We start from the raw sequence: 25795 nt of genomic DNA on the forward strand, positions 1-25795 counted from the left end.
GGACAGATCCGGTTAGCCTGCCTTGGTCCCAAGGACGTGGAGGCAAAGCTAATTCGTGACCAACACCTAAGACACTGGTGAAAAAAACTGAGGTACTCCCTCCTATGGGAGGGGGTTATATAGGGAGGGGACTTCCTGTTTGAGATTGCCAGTGTCCATCACCTGAAGGTACTCCATATAACCCGTATAGTAATGAATATGCCGCTCTGTATCCCGTGATGTACGATAAAGAAATTATTATTTCACATCATGTTCTGTTCACTTTTAGACTTATTATATAAAGCGGGTAAAGAGCAAAGTAAAAATGGTGCATTCATACCTGTGAATGCACCTTGCCGGTGATTACAAACGAGGACCCCCAGCGGGGATTCTCGCATTTAGCTGAGTAGGTAGTCCCACTGAACGCAATGGAAGGCTACTGGCTCTCGCAGCTATTCATACCCACTTGCATGTAATCTGTCATACTGTGATCACATGTGAGTGATCAGCCTTGGACAAAGCCAGTCTGCATCATGGGCTGATACTTTGCATGTGATCGCAGCATAACAGATTACATACTAGTGGGCGCGATTAGCTAGAAGAGCCAGTAGACTCACATTGCTTTCAATAGGGCTGTTTACTTCCAGGTAATCTCAGGAACCCCTGCCGGGGGTTCTCACATGTAGTGTGCATTCACAGGTGAAAATGCACCCTATAGCTTTACTGGCTTACAAATTAGAATCCTTTTCCTCTGAATTTAGTGCTCAAAGAGTCAAGTTGTTTTCCATGAGACGTCGCTGAAACAGACCCAGTGCTGACATGTGTGGCCTCAGCCAGCGCCACCCCAGCGATGGTGCTGACGCATTTTGCCATGGCCATCGGGGCTTTCTAACTGGTCAAAAGTGAACTCAGAGTCCAGTGAAATGATTTTTATCTATTAATGCTGTGGACTAGATGCACAGGACTGGACTAGATTAGTGACACTATACAAGCTATTATATGCTACATTACAAACCTTCTTTTTCTTTTACAATATTTCTGATAAGGCTTCTATAAACCTGAAAATTCTAGCCTTCAGTTCTGCTGTTTGGCACAGTACCCATCATCTTTTTCTGGATTGATCTGTATTGTTTAAAACTTGCTAATTTTCAAACTGCATAGTGTACTAACTTAATACGACACATGTAACCTATTTGTTTTATTTAGATGGTGAAGTTTTTAGCTATGGAAAGCAGCCGTGGAAGGAGAATTCACAAGAAGTGCCCTGCAGCGCTCCATTGTTAGAGAAGACATTGTGCGGTCAGCATGTAATATGTGTTGCTGCGGGAAGTTATCACTGTGGAGCTGTAACAGACAATGGAATGGTCTATATGTGGGGTGAAAACACAGCTGGACAATGTGCAATTGCCAACTGCCCATCAATATCGGAGCCTGTGCCAGTCACTATAACCGATCAGGAATGTACCCCTCCTCTGTGGGTACGGGTTATGCAGCTTTCCTGTGGGGAAGAACATACTCTTGCCTTGTCTGTCAGCAGGGAGATCTGGGCCTGGGGCAGTGGCTGCCAGCTTGGATTAATCACCTCAACGTTTCCTGTGACCAAGCCTCAAAAAGTGGAACATCTTTCAGGCCGGAGAGTTCTTCAGGTAGTGTGTGGGGCATTTCACAGCTTGGCTTTGGTGCAATGCCCTCTTGCCCAAGATGTGAAGAATGTGCCAGAGAGATGCAACCATTGCAGAGAACTGTTGATCACTATGACAGAGAAAGAAGACCATGTCATTATTTCTGATGCCCACTGCTGTCCATTAGGAGTAATGTTGGCAGAATCCCAACCCGACAAAAGAACTAGTCTGTCTTCATTGAGCTCTGGGTCTAAAGGAACAGAACCTAGTTTATGCTCTTTCGAGACACAGAATGACAATAAACTAAGTCCAAAACAAGCAGAGTCTGAAACCGAGATTGGCACTGATGTGGCCAGTATTTGTGAAAGTGATGTTGATGTGACTTTCGACAAGCCAATATGTGAAAGCACCTTGCTGTCTATCGCTGAAACCGCCAATGTGGATTCCTCTTCAAACAATACCACTTTAGAGTATGCACGGGTAAGATTTTGTACAGAATAATTGGCCTTTTGTTATGTTGTACCATAATGTATTACTTATTTTTTATTGTTTTTAACAAGCTGAAGATCATGGAAGTTTTTATATATATCGTATATGGTGTTGGTCATCCCTGCCCATCATACATTACAACAAATGTGAGAAAACAATGCACATATCCCATCAAGGACTGTCCCCATACAAATGAAGAAATTGTTTGTTTGGTAAAGTTAAATAATACAATGTTTCTAACACAATAAGGGAAAATGGCATTCAGCTGGGAAAAGCCAGCCATACATGGATAGAAATTCAGCAGCTTCAGCAGGGGTTAACTGAATTTCAGTCCATGTATGGGCAGAGAGGTTGTACAGAGGTCGATCTACCGATTAACTTCCGTACAACCGCCCTGTTGGATTTTCCTCACTTGGTCGGCACTGCAGGCTATAGCCTGCAGCACTGATTCATGTATTTTGACAGCGCGGAATTCTCCCTGCCATCAGAATACAATAGCCCAGTGGGGAGGATTTTCTCCATCCACTTTGAGTGTGTGAAAGGGGAATCAAGTCAGTAGTTTTTCTTTAACCCTCGAAATAAAATAAAATAAAAAATTAACTATGGACTTTCTATATGACTAGATCAGATGAAAGTCCTCTAATATCTTTAGGCACATTAAAGCGGAACTTCACTCTCTCGATCAACATTGACTATTTGTAATCCTTATGCTGCTAGTATTAGTAAATGGATAGGAAAGTTTATCTCTTTTTTTTTTTTTTTTTTTTTTTTTTTTACATTTCCTCAGTTAGGCCCCTTTCACATTGAGGAGTTTTTCAGGCTGTACAGCGCTAAAAATAGCACTGCTATACCGCCTGAAAAACTCCTTCACTGCAGACTCAATGTGAAAGCCCGAGGGCTTTCACACTGAGGCGATGCGCTGGCGGGAGACAAAAAAATCTGTCAGCAGCATCTTTGGAGCGGTGAGAGGAGCGGCGTGTATACCGCTCCTTTCCATTGAAAACGATGGGAAACCGCGGCAATACCGCCCGCAATGCGCCTCTATAGAGGGCGGTATTATTCATTTATCGGCCGCTAGCGGGGGTTAATACCGCACCGCTAGCGGCTGATACCCGCGGCAATTCCGGCGGTATAGCGCCGCTATTTTTAGCGGCATTATACCGCCACCGCGGCTCCCGCCCCAGTCTGAAAGGGGCCTTTATTCCTAGTTTGTGGCCTAGGCAAATTATGTCATACATCCCAGGTGTCATCGGAGGGGAGAAGGGGCTTTCTCAGCTAAGCACACCCTCCTGCCTGCATGTCTAAGCTAAGGGCAGGTGGATTCCAGGATGCTGCATGAATTATCTGCCATTAGTCAAGATGGCCACAGCCAGAAATGCTAGGGGGTGTTTTTCAACTTGATATCTCGGCAATAAAAAGCATGGGGACATGGATGGGTGGGTTTGCTCTGAATATTCTTTTGTTTATCAAGTGATGGTGTTCAAGGACCCCCATCAAGCACAGTAGAATGGAGAGAACGAGAGACAAGTCTCCTCAAAAGGGTCCATTTTAGCCTTATACAGTATATTATTCTGTGTTTATTTTTGGGGTATTGAAAGTACAAGAAATAGAGGATGGAAAGAAAAGCTATTGCATGCATTGTACAAGCAGCCTTCAACAGGGGGTTCCCAATCACATCAGCACCTCTAGATCATGGGTACGTTAGGCTAAATATTAAACGTGCAAATAGTCATGGCATTTCAGTCTGGTTTCGTTTCAACACAAATGACAGCTGCATAATGCTGCTAAATTGTACCTTTGAAAGATAAGCCAACTGCTAGAAGTGCTTTCGCTTTTCCTTTTAAACTTTTGAATAGAACTGTAAATGGCTAGAAACTCAGGACTTTATTGCAATCCTTGTCCCAGACAGACAAGAGAAATTACGGAGGCTGCAGTTATTTCAGACCAACTTCTTAAAATGGGAGTTACTTGGCTGACTCTGGCCTCTATAGCTTTAGTGAGGGACTGGAACAAGCAGGCAGTGTGAGCAAAGTCAGCTTGAAGTCTGCTGATTACTGATCAGTGATTTGAAAAATGCAGAAGACACTGGATCAGCATAACAGCCTTGTGCTTGTAAAGGCTTTTACCTTCAGGCACTTTGTGCATTAAAGCATGGATCTTCAAACTATGGCCCCCAATTGTTCAGGATTGTTCAGAATTGTCAATTGTCAACTACAAATCCCATAATGCCTAGTCATGTCTGTGAATGTCAGAGTTTTACAATGCCTCATGGGATGTGTAGTTCCGCAACAGCTGGAGGGCCATAGTTTGAGGATCCCTGCGTTAAAGCAAAAAACTTTCACTGTGCAGTAGCCCTTATTCTCCTGAATAGGTTGGATTTGGAGGACGGCTGAGCACAACAGGGAGCTAAGCATCGTGGCCACGGCATTTGTATCTCCCCCCCCCCCCCCATACACTGCCTTTTGCAATCTTAAGGGGGAGAAGTCAAGGTAAAAACACGGCTCAACCGTTTTTGTTGTCCCCCCAAACGCAGGTGTAAATGGACTCTCAGTTCTGTTTGTTTGGAACGAGCATGTCTTTATGGACCTTGCTTTGTGCACTGGTCCAAATCATTTGGTAAAGGGGGATTATGGTGTGAGGTTGTTTTTTCAGGGGTTGGGCTTGGTCCCTTATTTCCAGTGAAGGGAACTCTTAAGGTGTCAGAATACCAAGACATTTTGGACAATTTCATGCTCTGAACCTTGTTGGAACAGTTTGGAGATGGCCCCTTCCTGTTCCAAGATGACTGTGCACAATGCAAGGTCCATAAAGACATGGATGAGCGCATTTGGGGTGGAGGAACTTAACTGGCCTGCGCAGAGTCCTGTTTTCAACCTAATTTAGAGCGGAGACTGGGAACCTGGCTTTCTTATCCAACATTGGTGCCTGACCTCACAAATGTGCTTCTGGAAGAATGGTCAAACATTCCCATAAACATGATTCTAAACCTTGTGATCAGCCTTCCCAGAAGAGTTGAAGCGGTTATAGCTGCAAAGTGTGGACCAACTCAATATTGAACCCTGTGGACTATGACTGGGATGCCATTAAAATTCATGTGTGTGTAAAGGCAGGCGTACCAATACTTTTGACAATATATAGTGTACATGTATGTGGGGCCCTAGATGATGAGGGTGACCTCTTGCAAAGTTCCTGTCTAATCACCCCTGAGATTTGAAGCAAGGTCTGCAGGGGTGAAAGAAAGAAGGATGATACGCGTGAAAAAACAACAAAGAAAAATTCCCAGCTCACTTGCCAGCCTGCAACCAACTGAATTGTCCTGCCTAATGCCCCGTACACACAAGCGGAATTTCCACCAGCAAAAGTCTGATGTGAGCTTTTCATCAGAAATTCAGACCGTGTGTATGTTCCATCAGACTTTTGCTGTCGGAATTTCCGTCCGCAAAAGTTTCAGAGCAGGTTCTCCATTTTTCCAACAGGAAAAAAATCATAACAGAAAATCTGTTCGTCTGTATGGAATTCCGACGGGGAAAAAAAAAATGCATGCTCGGAAACAATTTGACGCATGCTCTGAAGCATTGAACTTCTTTTTCTTACCTTGTCGTAGTGTTGTACGTCACCGCGTTCTTAACGCTCAAAAGTTAAGAGAACTTTTGTGTGACAACCACTTTTGTATGCAAGCCAAGCTTGAGCGGAATTCCGTCGAAAAAACCATCCAACTTTTTTCCGACTGGGAAATTATGCTCGTGTGTACAGGACATTACAGTTCAGGTTAAAGTGGTTGTAAACCCTTTACAACAGGTCTCGTCAAAATCCGGGCGCCAGGTCGCAATTGCGACAAGAAAATGTGACCTGACGCCTGGGAAAGCTTAGGGCTGCAGAAAGCCGCGGCCTCAATTACCGGCCAACGCAGGGCGCGATTGCGGCGTGCCCGCGCCCACCGTTAATTGAGGCCGCGGCTTTGCGGTCTACAAAGAAGGAAGCAGAAGGCCGCGAAGCCGCGGCCTCAATTACCGGCCGGCGCGGTGGGCAATCCTTGTCCATTGAGTAAAGCCTCGTACACACGATCCAATTTTATGACCATAATTGTCCGATGGACGTGTTGTGTCGCATAATCCGACTGTGTGTATGCTCCATCAGACAATTGGCTGAATTAACGACAACAAATGTTGGCTGTTCATGCTCACCAACTGTCTGGCAATAAATCTGTTATGTCTGTTTATCCGATCGTGTGTACACAAATCCGTCCAACTAAAATCCATAGTATAAACACGCATGCTTGGAACTAAGGATGAGCTCCAGCGTGTTCGCATGGTACACGTGCAGAGCCCGCCAGGAAGTCTGCACGGCGCTGCGCTAATCACAGCCAGGGAGACATTGTCCCGATGCTCGGCTGCAGAGATCGGGAAATGTCTCCCTGGCTGTGATTATTGCAGCGCCGTGCAGACTTCCTGGCGGGCTCTGCACGTGTACCATGCGAACACGCTGGAGCTCATCCTTACTTGGAACCAATGCTAAACATCAGACAACAATAGCAGAAGTTGCTTAAAGGGTGGCGGTAAAGAGCTGAAAAACCACGTGGTTTGGTGAATGTTGGCTGAAAATGTTTGGCCGTGTGTATGCAGAACAAGCTCACGGCCAAAGCCCGTGGACTAAAATCCACGGAAAAGTCCGCTAGAAGTCCAATCGTATGTACGAGGCTTTAGGCATATCAATTTAGAGGTTTATAATACACTAAAATGTATGTAAAGGATTTTTTTTTTGTTCAGTTAGTTATTTATTTATTTTAATGAAGCAGGATCTCTACTGGATTCTCCCTTTCCACTGACCACCAATGTAACGGGCTTCCTTCCCACTGACCTCTGATGGATAACATTTCGGAAGGGTCAGTGGGAAGGAACGTGTGAACGGGGGCTAAAGTCCATGAGATTTTGCACCTTTGCGGACATGTCATTCAAACACATGAGCATGGCATGAGCCCTAAAAGAAATCTACAAATTTTTATTCTGTTCTTTAAAGTCACCCACTGTATAACCTTTACATCATGTACACACAATATACTGTATATAGCCTCGTACACACGATCCGATTTTCGGACGACTGTTCTGCCGTCTTTTGTGACATTCTAGTCTCATGAAGAGATTACTCGCCATACAAAAATTCTGGTACGACAGAATACAACTTCAGAAGTGACGTAATGTGTTGAATTGTTTTGTATGTGTTCTTTCGTTTCTGAGCATGCGTAGTCTTGCTCTTACAAGTTTTTTTGTACGAAAACCGTACTAATGAAACGAAACGAAAATCGGACGTTGTGTTCACATCCGCCAAAAATTTTATAGTCTGCGCATTCCAGATTTTGTCAGACGAAAAAACGGAATCGGCTGTCGAAAGCACCGTACTAACGATCTGAAAATTTTCTTCAGATTTTCTTTTCATATGTAAGGGCCTTTAGTCTTTTTTTATCTGTGCAGTTTCCATTTTCTTTTTTTCAGCATTCTGAACATCTCATTCGAAACAGACTGCTTATAATTAGTCTATAGTTTTTTTTTTTTTTTTTTTTTTCTTTTGGTCTGTCCACAGAAAAAAAGGTCGCGGGCTACATCAGAGGGCTCCGCAGGCCACATCAGAGGGCTCCGCTGGCCACTGGTTAGGCACCCCTGGTCTATATACTGGAACTTTCTTTTAACCACTTCCATACCAGGCACTTATGCACCTTCCCGCCCAAGCCAATTTTCAGCTTTCAGCACTGTCGCACTTTGAATGGCAATTGCGCGGTCATGCTATACTGTACCCAAACAAAATTGGCGTCCTTTTTTCCCCACAAATAGAGCTTTCTTTTGGTGGTATTTGATCACCTCTGCAATTTTTTTTTTTTTTGCGCAACAACTAAAAAAAGACTGAAAATTTTGAAAAAAAATTACGTTTTTATTTTTTTCTGTTAATTTTTTTGTAAATAAGTTTTTCTCTTTCAATTACGGGCACTGATATGGCGGCACTGATGGGCACCGATGAGATGGCACTGATGGACATCAATGAGGTAGTACTAACGGGCACAGATGAAGTGGCACTGATTGGCGGCGCTGGTATGCGGCACTGATGGGCACACATAGGCGGCACTGATGGGGGGCACACATGGGGGGCACACATAGGCGGCACTGATGGGCACTCATGGGCGGCACTGGGCACTCATAGGCGGCACAGATGGGCACTCATGGGCGGCACTTATGGGTGGCACTGATGGATACTTATGGGTGGCACAGATGGGCACTGATAGGTGGGCACTGGGCATGGATGGGCACTGTGGGGTGGCACTGATGGACACTGTGGGGTGGCACTGATGGACACTGGGGTAGCACTGATTTTCCCAGGTTGCCAGTCAGTGCCCATTTGTGGGCACTGATTGGCATCTTTTTTTATTTTTTTGAATGCTTTTTTTTATTTTTTTTCAGACTTTTATTTTTTATTTTTTTGCAGGCTTTTTTATTTTTTTTGCCCACCCTGGTGGTCCAGGGTGGGCATCCCTGGTGGTCCAATGTGGCGATCCGCGGGGGGGCTGTGCTGATAAACGATCAGCGCGAACCCCCCCTGTCAGGAGAGCCCCCGATCGGCTCTCCTATACTCGCGTCTGTCAGACGCGAGTGAGGAAGAGCCATCAACGGCTCTTCCTGTTTACATCGTGATCAGCCGTCATTGGACACGGCTGATCACGTGGTAAAGAGTCTCCGCCGGAGGCTCTTTACCGAGATCGGAGATGCAGGGTGTCAGACTGACACCCTGCATCACCGATCGCTGCGCGCCACCACGGGCGCGCGCGGCATGAAATCCTGCAGGACGTTCTGGAACGTCCTGTCAGGATTTCAGAACCACGTCCCGGAAGTAAATCGGCTATAGGCCGGGCGGGAAGTGGTTAATATATACTACGAATGGTGGAGATCCACGACTTATAGTGGGACTGTGATGGTGCGGGCAATCTGACACTAGACACTGGGTGGGAACTAACTGCCACTGACATCACCAGTGATGCTAATACAATGATTTGTGATAATACTATACACTGTGACTGTATTAATGACGCTAGCTGGAGTTGACCTCTCGGGTAAATGTGTGCCTAACAATGGTTTGTGCAATGTGTGCTGTCTTTTACTAAATATTTGTTTCTTCTCCAGAGAGAAGAAACAGAGTGATTGTTCTCACTGTACAAAGTCCTGGGTTAATTGTCAACACAGGGCTCTGGGTTGTGGTTGGACACAGCCAATCAGCAGGTCCCGGTCATTAATCATTGACCTGGACCTGCTGACAAACGCCTGCTGTGTACAATCGCAGCAGGAGTCGGTGAGCGGAGGCACGCACGTCCTGTACCCGGAAGAAGCCATCGTCGTACAGTCGAGTGGTTAATATAGCACCAGCATAATTCACAGCCTTTTACAATTTATATTGACCCATTTATATTGGTTCCTTCTCTAGGGGACCCTACAGAAAAATGTTTTTAACCCATTTTTAACAAGAACTTTCACGTGAGGATGCACGTGGATAAAAAACAGAACTCTCAGGGAAATGCTCTTCAATCCAGGGGAAAATATACCTCTGTTGTGCAAATTGTGATGGAAATTCAACCCATTGCAAGACCACAGCACTATCAAATAAGGCATTGTGCCAGATTATTTTGCATGTCGGCCTGTGTGAAATATAAGAAAAGGCATTCCCAGAGCAGAGACCCTTTCTATTTAGGCTCCATTCACACTTGTGCGACTTATCATGCAACTTTGGACACCAAAGTCGAATGACAAGTTGTTCCCCATGTTTTTCAATGATACCAATTCATATACAGGTATGTGTGACTTAAAGTTACCAGTAAAAGACAGAATTGCTTTTAAAGCTCTCTGTCTGTCACATAAGTGCATCCATGGGAAGCCCCCCAATATCTATGCGAAAAAATAAAAGCTCACAACCCCAATCGCGTTCTGCGATCCACCAACCAAAATCTGCTCCAGATACCCAAAGCCAGATACAAGTCCAAAGGAGAAGGAAGGTTTGCATTCCAGGGTCCCAGACTATGGAACGCTTTACCAACCAGCATTCGGTTGGAGGAGAACCACTTGGCCTTCAGAAGAAAGATCAAAACTCATCTCTTTTGATGTCAAAGGAGAAAGGAACAACGAGCGCCCAGAGGCGATTTAGTTTGCATGTGCTGCGCTATATAAGTTCTTCACTCACTCACTCACTCAAAGTTGCAGCAACTACAGAGTAGCTCATGCACTACTTTGGTCCGACTTTCATGCAACTTGTGAACTTCAATGTTATCCATGAAAGTCGTACCTGGATGTTGTACAATGCAATAGTTGTCCATTATTACTGGTAAAAGCCAAAGTCGTATCAAAGTTGCACCCATCCAAAGTTGCACTCCCAAGTCAGCGCAACTTTGGAGTCGTACAAGTTGAATGGAGCCTTAAATGGTAGATATTCTGGGCCAAATCCTCAAAAGAGATACGCAGGCGGAACTGCTGTTCAGCCTGCATATCCCTGTGCCTATCTTTGGAACTGATCCACAGAAGGATTTTTCCAAAGATAGGCATAAGATCTGACATCTGTAAGACACTTACACTGTCAGATCTTAAGATGAAGTACCGCATCCGCCGCTGGGGGCATTTCGAGTCGAAATGCCGCTTTGCGTATGCAAATGAGTACTTAGGCAGATCCACAAAGCTTTTTAGCTTTGTGTTTTCTGCGTAAGTTACGTTTTGCATGCGTAAAATTAGGGATGCTTTTACAAGGTGTAAACTGTTTACACCTTGTAAAAACATACCTTTTTTTCGATCGCCGCTATTTTTTTTAAATTTCAAATTTTATTTTTCGCCGCGTAACTTTTTTTTTACCCGACGCAACTTTATTGTCCCGTCGCAATCCACAAAGCCCGACGTAACGTAATTTCGCGCGCTGCCCGTCGGGAAAAATTACGTCACACGCATGCGCAGAACGTCCGGCGCGGGAGCGCGCCTCATTTAAATTGTCATCGCCCCCTGGATGAGAAGACCGCCTTGCGACGGAGGCACTTAAGTTACACAGCCGAAAATTTCTAGGTAAGTGCTTTGTGGATCGGGCACTTAGGTAGAAATTTTCCGCCAGTGTAACTTAACTGCTAAAAGTTAAGTTAGGCAGGTTTTTTGTGGATTTGCCCCTCTGTTATTAGAAACCAGCTTAGTAGGTAGTGTCAACTAAATGTAAATGGTTTCCATGAAAGGGGGTTTTCAGAAAGTCTAACATTCAGATACAAATAGAGATCCTTTTGTAAACTGGCAAGCTCTACTCTTGGTAAACAAATAAATTGCATAAGCGTATTGACATTTCTAGACAGTACCTCAATGTTTGCCTGTAAGCACAGATGGCTTGGGGAAGATTTCCATGAGTACCAAAGTTCCTAGTAATTCCCATTCCCAAAGGAACAAGACAAAAACTCACTAAAGCCATCACGATTTTCTAAAATTCAATGCAATATTGGTGGTTTGAAGCATTTGTCACTTTCAAAATCCCACCTGATGGATCTCTTCATTGGACTTCCAGAGATTAAAGTGGAAGTCCAGGCAAAACTTTTATTTTTGATGGCGTGATAAAGGATTGGAACCTGTCCTGGCCATACACTATTCGAAAATTTGGGCGAAATTCGGTCGTCAGACAGTTCTTTCGTTTTTCGCTCAGTTAATGGGCACAAAATCGATAATCGTTGGGACGTTTTTGAGCCGAAAAAACTAAGGACACATTTGGAAATTTTCTGCCGAACGAACGATAAATCGGAAGGTTAATGTGTTTCCCGTCCGAACTTTCTGCACTAGGTATATGTAAAAAAAACGAGCCACATTTTTTTTTTTTTTTTTATATACACACTGAACGATTTATCGGCCGTTACATGATGGCACTATCGTTTGCGCTCATGACCGAACGTTCGTTTTTCGAAAGTTCGTTCGGACGATATTTCGTGGAGTGTACAGCCAGCATAAGTTCCAGTATGAATTCTGGGTGTCCTGTCCTGTGCGGTTTGCTATACTACCGCAGAGTAGGAGTGAATAGTTTGATCCCTGAGTGGTCGTTGGTATGCTATTTACCCCTCTGTCCCAGAATCCTGGGAGGTCTACTTGCCAATTTTGTCTGGGATGGGTTTGGAGATGGGAATTATAGTCCCAGATTGGGCCAATTCGCTTGGGCATATTTTATTTTGAATGTACTAGGGTTTTTTTATTTTATATTATCCCTTTCATACCTAAGCCTATTTCTGACACTTGTTGCTTACAAGTTAAAATCTGTGTTATTTTTTTTTTTGCTAGAAAATTACCATTTTATATATATTTTTTTCAGCAGAGACCCTAGAGAATAAAATGGCGATCTTTTTTTCAAATGCAATTTTTGGGGGAAAAACACACTTTAATGAATTTAAAAAAACACTAAAGTAAAGTTAGCCTTTTTTTAATATACAGGTCATTCTCAAAAAATTAGCATATTGTGATAAAGTTCATTATTTTCTGTAATGTACTGATAAACATTAGACTTTCATATATTTTAGATTCATTACACACAACTGAAGTAGTTCAAGCCTTTTATTGTTTTAATATTGATGATTTTGGCATACAGCTCATGAAAACCCAAAATTCCTATCTCAAAAAATTAGCATATCATGAAAAGGTTCTCTAAACCTAATCATCTGAATCAACGAATTAACTCTAAACACCTGCAAAAGATTCCCGAGGCTTTTAAAAACTCCCAGCCTGGTTCATTACTCCAAACCGCAATCATGGGTAAGACTGCCGACCTGACTGCTGTCCAGAAGGCCATCATTGACACCCTCAAGCAAGAGGGTAAAGACACAGAAATACATTTCTGAACGAATAGGCTGTTCCCAGAGTGCTGTATCAAGGCACCTCAGTGGGAAGTCTGTGGGAAGGAAAAAGTGTGGCAGAAAACGCTGCACAACGAGAAGAGGTGACCGGACCCTGAGGAAGATTGTGGAGAACGACCGATTCCAGACCTTGGGGGACCTGCGGAAGCAGTGGACTGAGTCTGGAGTTGAAACATCCAGAGCCACCGTGTACAGGCGTGTGCAGGAAATGGGCTACAGGTGCTGCATTCCCCAGGTCAAACCACTTTTGAACCAGAAACAGCGGCAGAAGCGCCTGACCTGGGCTACAGAGAAGCAACACTGGACTGTTGCTCAGTGGTCCAAAGTACTTTTTTTCGGATGAAAGCAAATTTTGCATGTCATTCGGTAATCAAGGTGCCAGAGTCTGGAGGAAGACTGGGGAGAGGGAAATGCCAAAATGCCTGAAGTCCAGTGTCAAGTACCCACAGTCAGTGATGGTCTGGGGTGCCATGTCAGCTGCTGGTGTTGGTCCACTGTGTTTTATCAAGGGCAGGGTGAATGCAGCTAGCTATCAGGAGATTTTGGAGCACTTCATGCTTCCATCTGCTGAAAAGCTTTATGGAGATGAAGATTTCTTTTTTTAGCACGACCTGGCACCTGCTCACAGTGCCAAAACCACTGGTAAATGGTTTACTGACCATGGTATTACTGTGCTCAATTGGCCTGCCAACTCTCCTGACCTGAACCCCATAGAGAATCTGTGGGATATTGGGCAAAGAAAGTTGAGAGACGCAAGACCCAGCACTCTGGATGAGCTTAAGGCCGCTACCGAAGCATCCTGGGCCTCCATAACACCTCAGCAGTGCCACAGGCTGATTGCCTCCATGCCACGCCGCATTGAAGCAGTCATTTCAGCAAAAGGATTCCCGACCAAGTATTGAGTGCATAACTGAACATAATTATTTGAAGGTTGACTTTTTTTTATTAAAAACACTTTTCTTTTATTGGTCAGATGAAATATGCTAATTATTTGAGATGGGAATTTGGGTTTTCATGAGCTGTATGCCAAAATCATCAATATTAAAACAATAAAAAGGCTTGAACTACTTCAGTTGTGTGTAATGAATCTAAAATATATGAAAGTCTAATGTTTTTACCACCAGTTAGATACAGCCGAAGTCTGACAATGTTTGAGAGATATTGCAGCGGGCAGGGGACTTTACGGCATTCCCTCTCAAGAATCAGTGCTTTACTTAATACTCCATCAGTGGACTCTCAGTTACCCTTTTTTAATAAATGGGAACGGGAACTAGGAAGACCTTTTACAGAAGATCAAAAAACCAAGATAATAGGGAATATTTTCGAAACATCTATGTGTATAAAGACACAAGAGATGAATTATAAAATCTTGTCTCAATGGTATCGGACCCCCGAGATCTTGAGTAAATGTTTTCCAGACATGACAGACAGATGTTGGAGGTGTGGGCAGGAAGGTGGAACCCTAATGCATATCTTTTGGGCCTGTCCTAAGATTCTAAGTTACTGGAGCAGGGTCCGGGAAATTACACAAAGATTTAGTAGGGAACAACTACCAACTGAGTGGTCTTTTTTCATACTTCAGGATGTGGAAATTTCAGTGAGGCGTTACAGGAAATCAGTGGTGTGTCTTCTCCTGAATGCGGCCCGGGCCTGTATTCCAGGGCTGTGGAAACAGACAAGGACCCCATCCATTAAGATGTGGCTTAATAGAGTTGAGAACTTGAATAGAATGGAGGACATCGTATGGACCTCAAGGCAGAAGCGGAGGGTTTACTTGGAAACATGGGCGGAATGGAACATATTCAGATATTCGGAGGAGGGGAAAGCCTTGATGGATGTAGACTGAAGGGGGATGACTGCTGCGGGGCCCGTGGAGGGGAGACAGGCAGGGGCGCTGTTTTTTTTTTTTTTCTCTGTTTCTTTGGGCTTAATGGGTATTGGGGACGGGTTAGGGATTGGGGGGGGGGTTAAGTAAAGTAAACAAGGAGATACAGGGGAAATGTCCCAATCATGGCGGGATTTTGGTTCCCCGCTATGAAGGGGACGAAACCGAAACGGGATAATAAAGGTGTTATCAGGGTTAGAGCCCTGACTTTTGAGGAGTGAGGGCCTCATCCAATATAAGAATATTTAAAATGTAATTTGTTTTTCCTTCCCCTGGTTATAAATGAAGAATAATTTGATGGGGAAATGGTTTTTGAAATGTTGGTTTTCCTTCCATGGGTAATCAAATGGATACCCCTGTTATATGTGATCAAAGGGGATTAAACCAGAGGAATACCCCTCGGGTTTGGTTTCTTTTTCCTTTTTCTTTTTTTTGGATTGTACTCGTGAATCTCTGTTTTCCTTGTTGTTTAAAATCAAATAAAGGATGATTAAAAGAAAGTCTAATGTTTATCAGTACATTATAGAAAATAATGAACTTTATCACAATATGCAAATTTTTTGAGAATGACCTGTGTGTATATGTATGTATGTGTGTGTATATATATATATATATATATATATATATATATATATATATATATATATATATATATATATATATATATATATATATATATATATATATATATTCCACGAGCGTGCGCAATTTCAAAGCATGACATGTTGGGTATCTGTTTACTAGGTATAACATCATCTTTCACATATATATATATATATATATATATATATATATAAATTGCGCACGCTCGTGGAATGGCGACTAATTACGGTACTTAAAGATCTCCATAGGCGACGCTCTAAAAAATGTAATGGTTTCCAGGTTAGAGTTAGAGGGGGTGATTTGCTAGAATTATTGCTCTCACTCTGACGATCACGGCGATACCTCACATGTGTGATTTGAGCACCTTTTACATTTGTGGGCACAACTTATGCGTTTTTCTTTGCTGCACAAACACGCGGGGAGGGGGGCACTTTAAAACATTTTATTTTCTTTCTTTCTCACTTTCTTTCTTTTTTTACATTGCCCTTTTAAAAATAAAGTTCTGATCACTTTTATTGCTGTTGGAGATTCTAAATACTGTAATATTTTTTTTTTTAAATCTGTGCCATTGGCAGCTGAGTAAACCGGAAGTGACGTTGCTTCTGGGATTTTACATTGGAGACCCGATCAAAGCCAAATACCCTTTGTTTGGGTCTCGGCCTAGGCGGCGGATGTGCCGGCTGATGGCTTGGGTCTCCCGACTTAGGTCAGGAGGCCCAGGAAGTGCAACGGAAGGTGGCGGGAGGGGGGTGTCCCCTCCCACTCCTTTTAGGATAACAGCCGAGCAGCTTTTTGACTGCTCAAATTGTATTTGACTTTTTAATTATTGTCATGAATTAAAATGAATATGAATAGATTTTTTGGACATTATCGGCACCTTTTAGTACAAGAAAAGCTTAAGAAATGCACCCCTTTAAATTCTATGTATTGTCTTCACACTGGTTCATTGCATTTCCATTGTGGTAGTAAAAATCCTGCTTGCTGCATTTTTGGTTGGCAAAAAAAACTGCACCAAAAACATACCTCCCCGTTGAAATGCATTGAAAATGCAGCAAGAACGCATGAATATGTACCCCTGTTGTGTTTTTGATGCAGTATTTGAGTCACATGACCCATGTTAAACACATCATAAGTGCGGCAAAACCGCTTGCCACTGAACAATTTCCACAGAAAATTTGGTGCATCGCTGCTTTTGAGGGCTTGACTCAACAGGCATTTCTGTGATGGCTTACTGATACTACCTTCAGTATGTTTCACTTCTAATACGCTTTGGTCTTGAGGTTAGTTGGTTTCTACATGACTGTGGAAAACTTTGTATGTTTTTTGCAGTTTTATCAGTAAAAATTGTATTATGGGAGAACAAAAAAGGATTATAACCTCCTGGCTATGCGGAGCTCCGCTAGAGATACAGTGCAAAAGTATTCACATCGTTTCACTTTTTCTACATTTTGTTATGTTGCAGCCTTATTCCAAAATTGTAATTCGTAATTTTCCTCAAAATTATACAAACACCCCATAATGATAGCGTGAAAGAAGTTTTGTTTAAAATCTTTGCAAGTTTATTAAAAATGAAAAAAAAAATCACATGTACATAACTATTCACAGCCTTTGCGCAATATTTTGTTGAAGCGCCTTTGGCACCAATTGCAGCCTCAAGTATTTTTGAGTATGATGCTACAAACTTGGCACACCTATTTTAGGGCAGTTTCTCCCATTCTTCTTTGCAGGACCTTTCGAGCTCCATCAGGTTGGAGGGGGAGCATTGGTGCACAGTCATTTTCAGATCTCTCCAGAGATGTTCAATCGGGTTCATGTCTGGGCTCTGGCTGGGCCACTCAAGGCCTTTCACAGAGTTGTCCTTTAGCCACTCCTTTGTTGTCTTGTAGCCACTCATTTGTTATCTTGGCTGTGTGCTTAGGGTCATAATCCTGTTTGAAGATGAACATGGACCACAATCTGAGGTCCAGAGTGCTCTGAAGCAGGTTTTCATCAAGGATGTCTCTATACATTGCTGCATTCATCTTTCCATTGATCCTGACTATGTTCCCAGTTGCTCCCACTAAAAAACATCCCCACAGCATGATGCTGCACACCACCATGCTTCACTGTAGGGATGGTATTGACCAGGCAACGAGCGGTGCCTGGTTTCCTCAAGCCATTTTGCTTGCCATTTAGGCCAAAGAGTTCAATCTTTGTTTCATCACACCAGAGAATTTTGTTTCTCGTGGTCTGAGAGTCCTTCTGGGTGCATTTTAGCAAACTACAGGCTGGCTGTCATGTGCCTTTTTATCTTTTGTCTGGCCACTCTACCATACAGGCCTGACTGGTGGAGTGCTGCAGAGATGGTTGTTCTTTTGGAAGGTTCTCCTCTCTCTACAGAGAAATGCTGGAGCTCTGTCAGAGTGACCATTGGGTTCTTGGTCGCCTCCCTGACTAAGGCCCTTCTCCCACGATCGCTCAGTTTGGCTGGGCGGCCCTTTCTAGGAACAGTCCTGGTGGTTCCAAACTTGTTCCATTTACAGATGATGGAGGCCACTGTGCTCATTGGGACCTTCAATGCTGCAGACATTTTTCTGTACCCTTCCCGAGATCTGTGCCTCGATACAATCCTGTCTCAGAGGTGTACAGATAATTACTCTCTATTTTGTAATAAGTCTGTATTAGAACGTGGAAAAAGTGAAGACCTGTGAATACTGTATTTTCTCTCACTTTTGTTGTAGTGAAGATTTCACCAGACTGAAGGTGACAATATCCAACAGGGATAGAGACCGCAAAAATTTTTTTTTTTTTTTTAATATTTACAGTAAGGGAAAGCTAGTTTTCCTGTAGGCTTTGTATTGCTGTCAGTGCTCTGGTGCCGATATTCCCTTGTTTTTTATTTTTATTTTTTTGTCCCGGTTATAGTAAGTGAGAGAAAATCTCTAAAATTGATCCCTGTATTGCAGTTAAAGACTGTATGTGCTATTTTCTGTTTTTTTATGAATTCATTCTTTCTTTTGATCTAGGCCCAGGAGGGTATGCTGCAAGAATTAAGTGACTGTTTTCTCAGTCCTGCTACTACTTCAACATCAGCCCTCAACAGTCTCGTAGTGTCCTGTGCATCAGCTGTGGGCTTTCGAGTGGTGGCCACGTGTGAAGCTGGGGCTCTGTCCCTCAAGAAGGTGATGAACTTTTATTCTGGATCTCTAGGGGATCCCGAGTCTATTGTCTCTGCTACACAGGAAGGGTTGAAGGACAGCAGAGAAGAACAAGTAAAACTGGAGTCCATGCAAGGCAAGAAAAGCTCCAGTTTGGTGGATATTCGAGAGGAGGAAGCAGAAGCCGGAAACAGAAGACTTTCCCTGCCAGGGCTGCTTTCTCAAGGTAATCTTTTTATATTGTGTTAACATTCCTAGGCTTTATATACAATATTATGAAGTCACTTTAGATAAAATATTTCAAGTACCATTAAATTTGGGTATTCCACTGTTTTGTTTCTTTAAATCTGATTTGCCTTTTGATTTTAGTATCCCCTAGGCTCCTTAGAAAGGCTGGGAGAGCACGGATGAGAACAGTTGCACTGACCCCCACCAATAGCGGGGAGGCAGATGTATTACTGCCCTGTCTAAGGACTGAAGTTTGGAGTTGGGGGAGAGGCAAAGAGGGTCAGCTGGGACATGGGGATGTCCTGCCAAGGTAAAATGCGACTATTGACCAGTAGGGCTATTATACAATTCATGTGTTTGTTTGTTTTTCTCATTTGTACAGGGAAAATATATTCCATAGCTCTTTACTGAGACCATTGACCCAGCTACATTTGTCCTTGCCACAAGCAGGTCTTTCAGGTTAAAATGCCCACTTACTGCCATAGAGACACACACACAGGAGCCAAGCATCTTGGAACCCAGTTAAAGTGGTTCTATTTGCTGAAGTTTTTTTTTTTTTTCCAAGATAAAGTTTATTAAGTCATAACATATTACAGCAGTATAGTCGATTCAACTATTAAGCAGTTTGTAGCAATCACATAGTATAAACGGTACTACATACAAGTATCAGTGTGAGACATATATCTAGGTGTATAACTTATCAACAATTTAGGTTATTCAGTGGCATAGAAGAGAGTAAACACGAATCTTCATATGAGACAATATGGTAGCAATCATAGTAGAAGAGTCAGCTGTATCCTGACTGTTATGATAGAGGTCATCGGGACTAACCTATAGATCAACAGGAAGCAGTAATGCCTATAACGACCAGTAGGATTAATCCCCCACTTAACCCACCCCTAACGGGGGCAAAACTGTGGGCAATGTGGGGGTAAACTTGAAAAGTACATATCCGAGGGAATTTGAGGGAGATCCTGGTCTGTTTATGTAACAAATTACACCAGTCTAATTTATAACCTAAGGGACATATCTCCGTAGGTTGTTTGCCGAGTTATGTAGCGTTAGACCCTCGGGGGATGGGAGGTAAGGTCAAGGCCTCCCTATGCTCTTAAACTAGGGCTGCAATATATCCATTAGGTCCTAACAGAGAAGCTCAGGGGCAGTTGGGAAGGGCAAGGGGAGGTAAAGGGGGAAAACAGGGGGACCAGAGAGCGAGAATATAGAAGGTAAGGAAAGTAGTTACGTAGGGTCAGTCAAGGTGGTCAGAGGAAACTGTCAATAAGTCAGTAGGAAGAGATTCTCTGTAAAATGTCCAACAATTCCAAGTAAGCCTGAATGTCTCAGCTGCATCCCTTGCTTGGTGGATCAGTCTCTCCATCATCTCAATTTTATTAACTCTGGTATGCCAGTCCTGTATGGTTGGAGGGAGAAGGTCCTTCCATCGCAATGGGATACACTGAGAGGCTGCATTGATCAAATGTATCATTAGAGACTTACGGTATGTCGACTGTGGCAAAGAGGTATGATGTAAAAGATATTGTTCGGGGGTAAAGTCAGGTGTGAGTGATGTTATGCGTGTAATGATTGAGTGGATGGATTTCCAGTACGGTTGAATCTTATGACAGTTCCACCAGATATGTAAAAGAGTACCTTCTGCCTCATTGCATCTCCAGCAGGTCGCCGGGACATTAGGGTAAAATTTATGTAGTGTATTAGGGGTTCTGTACCAACGTGAGTATATCTTATATCTGTTCTCTTGTGCAGAAACATTGATCGAGCCCTTGTGAATATGTGTCCAAATGGAGTTCCAGTCATCATCAGAAAGGGAGATCTGTAAATCAGTTTCCCATTTGTCGTGAATAGAGGCCATTGAGGAAGCTGTGGGTGTGAGCATGGAATATAATATCGAGATTAAATGCCGTTGTGGAGCAGAGGAAACACATAAATTTTCAAGGGGTGTGAAATCTCTGCTCCACAGGGCAGGTGTAGGAGAATTTTGTAGAAAATGCCTGATTTGGAAAAATTTGAAGCGTGGAATTTGAAAGGTAGGAAATTTCAATACCATAGCAGACTGGGATAAAAGTGTGCCTTTATTAAAGAGTTGGTGAGCTCGTAGGGAGGGTTCGGTTCGAGTTGCCTGTGGGGCTACAGTATTGACACCATCTGGGAAACCAGGGTTATGTGTAAGAGGGGTCATGGGACCAGGAAAAGGTGTCAAGCCTGGCTCTTTAAATGTTGTCCTGAGACATGAAAGGGTTGGACCAATCAGAGGGTGTGAAGTGCAGTTCCTGGGGGTGAGCGGTCGGTCTATCCAGGGAAGGTGAGATATTCGGAAGCCTACAAAGGCTTCTTCTAGCTCAACCCAATCTTTATTCTTTCCATGGATGTGCCAGTCGACTATACGTGTGAGAAGACAGGCCCGGTGATATCTGGAGAGATCCGGGATCCCAATGCCTCCCTTCGTTTTGGGCAGAGATAATCTGTCCCAACTCAATCTGGCTGAATGCCCACCCCAGAGAAAGGTCCGACACATTGATTTAAAGGAATTTAGGAATGAGGCTGGGAGTCTAATTGGGATTGCTTGTAATAGGTACAACAGTCTTGGAAGGACGTTCATCTTTAAAACAGCTGCACGTCCAAACCAAGAAAATGTGCCTTTAGTCCAGGTCTCTAAGTCAGCCTTAATTGATTGTAGTGCAGGAGGGAAGTTACGGGTAAAGAGATCAGAGAGTTTTGCAGGGAGCTTAATTCCTAGATATGTTATATCTTTAGAGTCCCATTTAAAAGGAAAAATTTTTTTGCACAGGTCCACAGTCTCCACCGGCAGTGAAACATTCAAGGCTATTGACTTACTGAAGTTAATACGCAGATTGGAAAGTGTATGGAATAATTTGAAATCTTTAAGAAGGTTGGGCAAAGTGATCAGGGGATTTGTGAGAAACAACAGGATGTCATCCGCATATGCGGCTATTTTATATTGGCGATGTTTGATGTCAATGCCCCGTATATCTGGATTATCTCTTAGACAGTTCAATAGTGGTTCTAGAGTGAGAATGAAAATTAAAGGAGAAAGTGGGCACCCCTGCCTGGTTCCATTGCGCACCGAGAAGGCGTCCGACAGTCGACCATTGACTTTAACACGTGCAGAAGGGACTGAATAGAGTGTTAAAACCATTTGCATAAAATGTGAGGGCAAACCTAGCTTGCGAAGAGCAGCTTCCATGTAGTCCCAGGCCAACCTGTCGAACGCCTTCTCGGCATCCAGGGACAGCAAAAATCCCTTGGTCTTAGATTTTGACAACCAGTGGTGGATATTTATCGCCTTTATGGTGTTGTCCCTGGCCTCTCTGCCAGGGACAAAACCCACCTGGTCCGTCGAGATTAGGGACGGTAGATGAGTGAGCAATCTATTAGCTAAAATCTTCGCGAATAGCTTTAAGTCAACATTGAGCAATGATATAGGCCTGTAGTTAGGGACTAATGTACTATCTTTCCCAGGTTTCGGCACTAAAGCAATATGAGCCTCAAGAAGGTCCGATCCAGTTGCCGGTAAAAATGGTAGGTCATTAAATGCCCTAACAAGATGGGGGATCAGGAGAGGGGCAAAAGATTTGTAGTATCCCGAGCTAAAGCCATCAGGACCAGGGCTTTTACCTGATTTTGCTTGTTTTAGGGCAACTAGAGCCTCTTCTATTGATATTGGTGAGTTTAGGTAATCCAAATTAGGTATTGGGGTGGGGGGTAGACCGTACTTGGAGAGGAAGTCGTCAATCAGTTTTTTTCTATGAGCTGGAGTCCCCGAACCTGGTGGTGTAGGTAAGTTGTATAATGAGGAGAGGAAGGATGTAAATTGTTTGGCAATTAAATCCGATCTATGCAAGTTTTCACCTGTTGGGGTAGTTATAGAGTGTATTGTATTGAGTTCTTTCTTTTTCTGCAATGCGTGAGCTAATAGTTTACTGGATTTGTTGCCAAACTCATAATATAGCTTGTGAGTTAAGGCAAATCTATATTTTAAACGTGCGTGAAGCTCTGCCTGCAGACCTTTCCTGGCTTCTAATAAAGCTTCAAGAGAGTGTACAGCTAGGGAGCGTTTGTGGGCCCCTTCCAGGGTCCTGATTTTGGCAAGAAGTTCTTCAAGTCGAGCCTCACGCAGTTTGCGGCGTTTGGACATGATAGAGATAATCTTCCCCCGGAGAACACATTTGTGAGCTGCCCATACAGAAGCTGGGGTTATCTCTGGCGATGAATTATCCGAAAAGTAGTGCGTTATAGATTCTGACAATTCAGCTATGCAACTCTGATCCAAAAGGATAGAATCGTCCATTCGCCATACAGGTCGACCAGGGATCCGACCCCTCCAAGTAAGTGTAATAGCGATTGGGTGGTGATCTGATAACACCATGGGTTCAATGGAAGCGCTGGTGAGTCGAATAAGGTCCTCCTGGGTGATAAAAAAATAGTCGATACGTGAATACCTGGCGTGCAGGGGTGAAAAATAAGTGTAGTCTTTAGTTGTGGGGTATAATGAACGCCAGGTATCATGTAGGGTAAGCAGATCTAATTGGGTTTTAACTGCTCGCAATGTACGATAGGTTAGGCATGAGGAGCCATTCGAAGCATAAAGGAGGGGAGTTAGTGGTACATTAAAGTCCCCACCCATGATCAGCATTCCAGATCGAAAAACCGTGAGTTGTTGGACAGTGTCTCGGAAGAAACTAACGTGTTGTGAATTTGGTGCATAGATATTTGCGATTGTAACTGGAGAGTTGAATATTTTGCCTTTAAGGAAGATGAATCTTCCATTAGGATCAGTTTCAACATCTTCCACTTTAAGTGGGCAATGTTTGGATAATAGAATGGACACTCCTCTGGTTTTTGAAACATCATTAGTGGCATGAAATACAGTAGGGAAATGGCGACTTCGAAGGACGGGAATACTGTCTGACCTAAAGTGAGTTTCTTGAAGTAATACAATTTGGGGTTTCTCTTTATGTAGAGAAGAGAGCAATAAAGAGCGCTTTTCAGGTGTGTTTAATCCTCTGATGTTAATGGAGTACAGCTTAAGATTTAAAAAAGGCATGTCTTGGTTAGTATGTTGCAAGGATGGGGTAGGAGAGTCAGTCATTGTCGTGGGGAAGGAGGGATGCTGAAGTTTTTTTTAACCTTCATGCATTTTATGCAGTAATGTAAAACCGGGTTTGACAAATTTACTTGGAATCCAGGAGCCAGCTAAAAAAGTTAGGAGCCAGAAAATGCACCCCGTCCCGACGAGCTTGCGCGCAGAAGCGAACACATACGTGAGCAGCGCCCGCATATGTAAACGGTGTTCAAACCACACATGTGAGGTATCGCCGCGATTGGTAGAGCGAGAATAATAATTCTAGCCCTAGACCTCCTCTGTAACTCAAAACATGCAACCTGTAGATTTTTTTTTTAAACGTCGCCTATGAAGATTTTAAAGGGTAAAATTTTGTCTGCATTCCATGAGCGGACACAATTTTGAAGCGTGACATGTTGGGTATGAATTTACTCGGCGTAACATTATCTTTTATAATATTAAAAACAAATGGGGATAACTTTACTGTTGTCTTATTTTTTTTAATTAAAAAAAGTGTAATTTTTTCCCAAAAAAGTGCGCTTGTAAGACCGTCCTGGCGTCCTGGAGATCTGTGCAAATACGGTGTGAGACAGAAAGTACTGCAACAATCGCCATTTTATTCTCTAGGGTGTTAGGATAAAAAAATATATATAATGTTTGGGGGTTCTAATTAGAGGGAAGAAGATGGCAGTGAAAATAGTGAAAAATGACATTAGAATTGCTGTTTAACTTGTAATGCTTAACTTGTAATACCAACGGCCACCACCAGATGGCGACAGCTCACACAAGGAAGAGCTGGGGACTTCACAAGGCCGCAAACCCGCGGCCTCAATTACCGGACATCACGGGTCCCCCGCGATCGAGTGGCGGGGGAGTTGGGGGCCTAGTCCGCCACGATCCTGGGGAAAAGGCCGTGGCCTCACCTAAAACATCCTGCCCGCAGCGATCCTGGGAAAAGGCCGCGAGCGGCTGTGTGCAGGATGTTTTAGGCAAGGCCGCGGAGCGCCGGTCCTATGGAACAAATTTTTTTTTTTTGCCCACCTTCCAAGCCAAGTCGCCAGGACGCTATTTCTAGTCACCCTGGCGACCGGGATTTGTTGAGCCCTGATGTAAAAAACCCTTCAGTGTGCAGCTCCCCCCTCAGCCTCCCCCTAATACTTACCTGAGCCCAATCTTGATCCATACTTTTCATGTTGGTTATCGGAGTTCACTTATTTCTGCACTCCTATGACCCAGAATTAGCTGATAGGGGACTAAAGTATGCTGCTGGCTGATTAACAGAAGTGTGAGGTTAACATTAGGTGCCCTTTTTTTAAATATGTGTAAACACATCATAAAATAAAGTTTCCTGTACTGGATTTTTTATTTTTACTGTAATTTAAATAGCCTTCATTATTTTTTAATAAGCTTCCTGCAGCATTGTTCTGGGTTTGTGTGTATTCATAGAAATAATAATGTCCCTAAGTAAAACCACAAATTCAATCAATAATGCACGTACCGCCATGTAGTTAGGAGAGATTGCAAATCCTTGTGTATTCTTACTGAGACAAAAAACATATTTCTTTTAGATGTTGGGATTCTCATTACTGTATAATCAAAACTTGTGAGCAAACATATATTTTAAGATACTATTTTAAGATTGTTTGTTCTATATACGATACAAGTCAAACAATAAAGTTAACAAAATGAAATAATACAGGTTCTTGTCTTGCACTACTGGTTACTGAGTGGTTTTATCATCTGTGGTTGCTTCAGTAAAATCTGAAGATAATAATTTCTTAAAGTAAAAAATAAAAAACATTGTAGTCCTTGCTTTTTTTTTTTTTTTTTTTAAACCGCTCCAGGAGCCCCTTATTTACTGAACTTTAG

General features: G+C 43.1%; 1 protein-coding gene across 1 annotated transcript in view; it reads left to right on the forward strand.

Annotated features, from left to right (window-relative positions):
• The window catches only part of ALS2 (alsin Rho guanine nucleotide exchange factor ALS2), a 116179-nt gene that overhangs the window by 26873 nt on the left and 63511 nt on the right, over positions 1-25795 (forward strand). The window contains exons 4-7 of the mRNA XM_040357239.1: positions 1186-2081; positions 18466-18823; positions 18967-19135; positions 25444-25458. Of these exons, the coding sequence (XP_040213173.1) occupies positions 1186-2081; positions 18466-18823; positions 18967-19135; positions 25444-25458 (1438 nt within the window). The remainder of the gene's footprint in view (positions 1-1185; positions 2082-18465; positions 18824-18966; positions 19136-25443; positions 25459-25795) is intronic.

Source organism: Rana temporaria, chromosome 6 (assembly GCF_905171775.1).
Source record: "Rana temporaria chromosome 6, aRanTem1.1, whole genome shotgun sequence".
Lineage (NCBI taxonomy): Eukaryota > Metazoa > Chordata > Amphibia > Anura > Ranidae > Rana > Rana temporaria.